The sequence below is a fragment of the Sander lucioperca genome, chromosome 16 (assembly GCF_008315115.2).
Source record: "Sander lucioperca isolate FBNREF2018 chromosome 16, SLUC_FBN_1.2, whole genome shotgun sequence".
Taxonomy (NCBI): domain Eukaryota; kingdom Metazoa; phylum Chordata; class Actinopteri; order Perciformes; family Percidae; genus Sander; species Sander lucioperca.
The window spans coordinates 31,994,103-32,000,265 of record NC_050188.1 but is presented as its reverse complement, the minus strand read 5'-3'; the positions used below and the strand labels follow the sequence as shown (position 1 = coordinate 32,000,265).

At 41.7% G+C, this 6,163-nt stretch overlaps 1 protein-coding gene across 1 annotated transcript in view; it reads left to right on the top strand.

Annotated features, from left to right (window-relative positions):
- Window positions 1-870: 870 nt before the first annotated feature.
- Window positions 871-6,163, top strand: part of LOC116062723 (zinc finger protein 41 homolog) — a 10,189-nt gene continuing 4,896 nt past the window's right edge. Inside the window, exons 1-3 of the mRNA XM_031317364.2 lie at window positions 871-968; window positions 3,050-3,277; window positions 4,473-4,784. Of these exons, the coding sequence (XP_031173224.1) occupies window positions 4,499-4,784 (286 nt within the window). The 5' untranslated portion in view covers window positions 871-968; window positions 3,050-3,277; window positions 4,473-4,498. The remainder of the gene's footprint in view (window positions 969-3,049; window positions 3,278-4,472; window positions 4,785-6,163) is intronic.

Here is a 6,163-nt window from a genome sequence, read left to right as displayed (position 1 = left end):
GGCCCCCCCGGCCCCTCCTCTTTACAGTAACTTTTGAGAGGCATGGTCTGAAGATCATCTGTGCCAAGTTTCGTGAAAATCGGACGAATTTTGTGACTTGTGAAAACTTTTTAGTGTTTTTGATCAAATCCAATATGGCAGAAGGTCCAACATGGCGGATATTGACATTATGGGGTGCTTTGAGTTTGGCGTCGTCCAAGATTTCCAAATATAAAGTTAATCGCATGGATGCAACTCCAACTTTGACCCATTGGTGGCGCTAGACTGCCTGTGGTGCAGACCTAAAACTTGGTGAAATGAATTATGGGACTGTCCCGAATCAATGTGCCAAATTTCACAACTTTTTACTGTACGGTTCTGTGGGCTGCCATAGCCTCCCATGGCAGAGGAAAGCTGTGTAATAAGAAAATGTAGAATCACTTATGGTTCGCTGCTTGGCCCCCAATTACACGGCAAGACCAAAACTTGTATCTTCTGTTTGACACATTAAAAGGAAAGAAACAAACTACCATCTTTAATTTGGTTCATTGTTTTCTCAGAGCTCTGGAAATAAAGTATTTGTCAATCTTCAAAAGTGTGTTTCAATCATTTATATTCCTTTGTGTTTTTTAGAGGAAGTCTGGAACACTTCCAGACTTTTATTTTGAAGTTCAGCAACTAATCTGTCCCGGAAGCTGTAGTCTTCACTGCGGCTAACTTCACACTTTGAATAAGATGGCGTCTAGCAGAAAGGTGTGTTAGCAGAGTGTCTTTGTTGTGTTGAGAAAGAGGTAAAATGTGTAAAGTCCAGATGCTGAGAGCGTTGGTGGAGCAGCGACTAACTGCGGCTGCTGAAGAGATATTTGGGCTGTTTGAAAGAACGATAGCAGAGTACGAGGAGGAACTTTGTCGTTCAAAAGAGGAGAACGAGCGACAACGGGAGCTACTGGACGCTGTTTACAACCCTCAGCTTCGGCTACACAGAGCAGGTTTGGTCATTAAACCTTCAGTTGATCTTTCTCTCCTTCCTGTCATCTCTTCTCTCAGCAACCATATGACGATAGGACGGATGTAAATAAGCATTTGTTCATAAGATCTATTGTAATCTTCGCTCTTCAACAGGCCTTCGCCAAACCCACCAGACTCCATGTAAATAATCAGTACTTTTATCATCGTAAATCACACTTCATTCAAAGTGGACAGAGACACAACAAAACTATCAAAAGCCGTCTTGGTTCATCTTTCCACTGTTCCAACAATCACCACTCTGGTTTGGTTGAAATTAACCCGTAATTCACCGATTTACATGTGGAAATATGCTGGCTCTATACACGCTAAAAGTACTGATTATTTACATGGAGTCTGGTGGGTTTGGTGATGGTGATTTCGGGGCTGTTTTCTAGATAAACAAAGGATCTTATTGAATATGTATTCCCTTAGGACTGTATAGGTGATTGTTACATAGTAGTGATGTTCACCTTGGGACACAACAGCACAGTATTGTAACACTGAGGCTTTGTGTGTGAGTGTGTGTGTCTCTGATTTTGTCTGTGTGTGTGTGTGTGAGTGTGAGTGAGAGAGTGTCTGTGGGCGTGTGTGTGTCTCTGTGTGTGTGTCTCTATGTGTGTGTGTGTGTGTGTGTGTGTGTGTGTGTGTATGTATGTGAGTGAGAGTGTCTGTGGGCGTGTGTGTGTGTGTCTCTGTATGTGCGTGCGTGTGTGTGTGTGTGTCTATAACAAGAACAAATACAAGATACATAAACATAATGACAATTCAAGTCATCTTAACCGGTACTTAGACGTAGTCATATTTTAAAATCTCCAGTTAGCTTGTAGCACTGACTTCATGTAGGGCTCTATGGAGTCTTATAGCTTTTTAGAGTCTCATTTTCACACTGAGAATTTGGCCCACCCATGAGAGAGAGAGAGACATCATGGCTTGAAAACGAGCAAAGTAGCAGTTGGTCAAGGCCCCCCCCCCCCCCCCCCCCCTCCACCTTGCCCCCCCCCTCTCTCCTCTTTAATAGCATTTAAAGCTAAAGACACAGAAATGGCACATCCTAAGGAAAGCTCATTGTGGGACTGGCTCTAGTGGCTGGAATTCTGCACCAAGGCTGAATTTAGGGAAAGAGACTTCAGATACAGTATTAGAGGACCACTAAGGTCTATATAAAAGAGACTTCAGATACAGTATTAGAGGACCACTAAGGTCTATATAAAGAGACTTCAGATACAGTATTAGAGGACCACTAAGGTCTATATAAAGAGACTTCAGATACAGTATTAGAGGACCACTAAGGTCTATATAAAAGAGACTTCAGATACAGTATTAGGGGACCACTAAGGTCTATATAAAGAGACTTCAGATACAGTATTAGAGGACCACTAAGGTCTATATAAAGAGACTTCAGATACAGTATTAGAGGACCACTAAGGTCTATATAAAAGAGACTTCAGATACAGTATTAGGGGACCACTAAGGTCTATATAAAGAGACTTCAGATACAGTATTAGAGGACCACTAAGGTCTATATAAAAGAGACTTCAGATACAGTATTAGGGGACCACTAAGGTCTATATAAAGAGACTTCAGATACAGTATTAGGGGACCACTAAGGTCTATATAAAGAGACTTCAGATACAGTATTAGGGGACCACTAAGGTCTATGTAAAAGCATCCAAAGTACCATGTCATGGGACCTTTAAATGGAAATTATCGCGGCCAGAAAAAATTCCATTTAATTTTTTTGTTTTTTATTCTAGTGCATTTTTTGTTAACAGAGACTGAGAGTCCATTTTTTGTTTTGTTTTTGTTTGTTTTGTTCATGTATTGTGGATATTTAAAATGTCTTCCAGTTCCAGAGTTAAATATTCTTTAGAAATAAAAGTTTGATCTTTGAAAAGGTGTACCTGCATTATTATACCATTATCGTTATATTAGATGAAAATGGTCTCAGAACGACAATATTATCATTTATCGCAATAATTTCTGGGACAATTTATCATCCAGCAAAATTTGTTATCATGACAGGCCTAGCTTTAGCTGACATTAACTTCTGTCTGTGTTTCAGCTTTGCCTCCAGATGACAAAAGCCAGATTGTTATTAAAGAGGAGCAGCAGGAGTGTAGCTCCAGTGTGGACCAGCAGGAGCCAGAGCCCCCCCCACACATTAAAGAGGAACAGGAGGAACTGTGGAGCAGTCAGGAGGGAGAGCAGCTTCAAGGGCTGGAGGAGGCTGATATCACCAAGTTCCCATTCACTCCTGTCCCTGTGAAGAGTGAAGATGATGAAGAGGAAGGCAGGAACAACGTTAACAGGGTTTTTAGGGGAAAGAAAGGGGGAAAAATCTGCAGAAGTCAAGAGCATAAAAGTTCAAGAGAACCTTGTTTATTTTATTTTAGGAGTAGGGTTCCTTTCACACTAGTTTTGCATGTCCAGACCTTCCTCCACAGAGCTGCAGAGGAAGGTCTGGACATGCGAAACTAGTGTGGGCGGCACTATGCTTCGGACGGAGCCACAGTGCCTCTGCTAAATAGTCTCGGACTTGTTTTGGTGGGACGTGTACTTTCAAAAGAACTTTGTGTTTGTGTGGTGTGTGAGAGAGTGTCTTTCTGTCTGTGTGTGTGGTGTGTCTCTGTGTGTATGTATGTATGTATGTGTGAGAACAACATTAACAGATTTTTAGGGGAGGGGGGGGTCTGCTAATGTTAAGAGCATGAAAGTTCTAGAGAACCTGGTGTATTTAATTTTAAGGCCCTGACCCACCAACCAGACGGCCGACCGTCGGCAGTAAAGTCAGTCAGACTGATCAGTCGGGTCCCGAGGTCCAAAAAGTTCCTCAGAACACACTGAGGAGACGCCGACTGGAGCGTACGCTCTGCACGTGCGCGAAACGTAATATGTCTCCATAGCAGCAGGCGGCGCTGCTCTGTATTGTTTCCATTAACAGTCTGATTATTTCCCAGAAAATGAAAACCAGCAGCTGATTGGACGAACGCGTCACGTGGTTCTTTTTTCTCCGGAAATTCACAGCCAGACTGTCATGGCGACTCGTTCAGAATCTGATCTCATATTGGACTAAAATAGTTCACCGAAACGTGTTTCTGAAAACATTTGAAGAGAGAAATAGGCCGTGCAGCTGCTGAATCTGTCTTCATTTCAGATCAACAAAGGTCAGTTTAAAAGATTTTCCTCAGATTTTGAGAGACTCATCCGCTCCCCATTTCCGGGTGAGTCCTGACTGCCCTGTCCCCAACTGAACATGTCAGGTCGGCCCAAATGAAGGCCGACGGCTCCTCGAACGGCCGACGGCACGAGACACACGGAACAGACTCGAGTCACGGACCTCGCCAGACGGCCCGACGCCCGATTATTGGGCTGGTGTGTCTTCTCTTTTAGTAGTTTAAAACACGGCTGAACAGTTTCTGAAGGATCTGTCACTTACGTCACGTCAAAAAACCCTGAAATCGTATTCTTTTGTCTCACCTGAACAGGGCTTGACCAGAGACGGACTGAACACATGGAAACAGAAGCTGATGGAGAGGAAGCAGCCAGGAACTCCCAGCCACATCCACTGTTGCCCCCAGAGACCGGAGACAGCGTGGATAGTGACTTCTGGAAGGAGAGCAGAGAACGTCTGTCAGCTGTGAGCTCTCTGGAAGATGATGGTTGGAACACTGACAGGACACCGTTCAGCTGCTGCGAGTGTGGGAAAAGATTTGGCAAGTTTTGGAATCTGAAGAGACACGTGAGAAGAATCCACTCTGGAGAAAACTCCTCCGTGTCCCAGCCGGGAGAAAGAACAGGTTGGTTTCAGCGCTCTTCACGGTGGAGTGATGTGTGGATGAATGGATCAGCTGTTTGGTCCCGAAAATGTCAGAAAAACGTCACGGAATAAAATGACAGAAACATTTTTAAAAAGTCTGAGAAAAAAGAAGAAGCCACAAACGTAAATATAAAAGTAGAATAAAAAGGCAAACATCGAAAGAAATGTTGGGAAAACATCAAAGAAAGGGATCAAACGTTTAAAAAATGTCGAAAGAAAAGAAAATGTCAAAGAAGGGACAAAAACAATTGGGGGGGGGGACTGTGTGTGTGTGTCTCTGTGTGTGTCTCTCTCTCTCTCTCTCTCTCTGTGTGTGTGTGTGTGTGTGTGTGTGTGTGTGTGTGTCTCTTTGTGTGTGTCTCTCTCTCTCTCTGTCTCTCTCTCTGTGTGTGTGTGTGTGTGTGTGTGTGTGTGTGTGTGACAAAAACATTTTAGGGGGAAAAGGCGATGAGAATGTCGAAGAAAAATCCAAAAACCTAAAAAGTTAGAGATTATTGATCCAGTCCATCTAAAAACTGCACAAATAATATTTAAAGTACCCAACCTAACAATAGATGAATTACGACAGGAACGTCAAAGAAAGCAACAAAATCATTGTAGCCTCAGAAAGTTGAACTCACTTCCATCCTGAAGGAAACATTTGGTTTTCTTCCAGCTCTCACACGTCTAGAGCTGCAACTATTATTTAAACTGAGCCCGCAGTGGATCAGAGTGTTTCCCTGGAGACAACTACTGCACATCTCGCTTCATAAATCTCCAATCTAGGTGGGAATAGAGAAACGTTATCACTTCCACAGCCATCAATCTGTGTACAAATACACCACAGTTTCAGATAAAGTACACACTAGAGACGGTCCCATACCATTCCTTCCTTCCCGATCTGATACCAGCGGGTTTATAAAAATACATATATGTTACTATGTTTTAACAGCTGTATATTACCATATATAATACATATATGTTACTATGTTTTAACAGCTGTATACTACCATATATAATACATATATGTTACTATGTTTTAACAGCTGTATACTACCATATAAAATACATATATGTTACTATGTTTAACAGCTGTATACTACCATATAAAATACATATATGTTACTATGTTTTAACAGCTGTATACTACCATATAAAATACATATATGTTACTATGTTTTAACAGCTGTATACTACCATATAAAATACATATGTTACTATGTTTTAACAGCTGTATACTACCATATAAAATACATATGTTACTATGTTTAACAGCTGTATACTACCATATAAAATACATATATGTTACTATGTTTTAACAGCTGTATACTACCATATATAATACATATATGTTACTATGTTTTAACAGCTGTATACTAC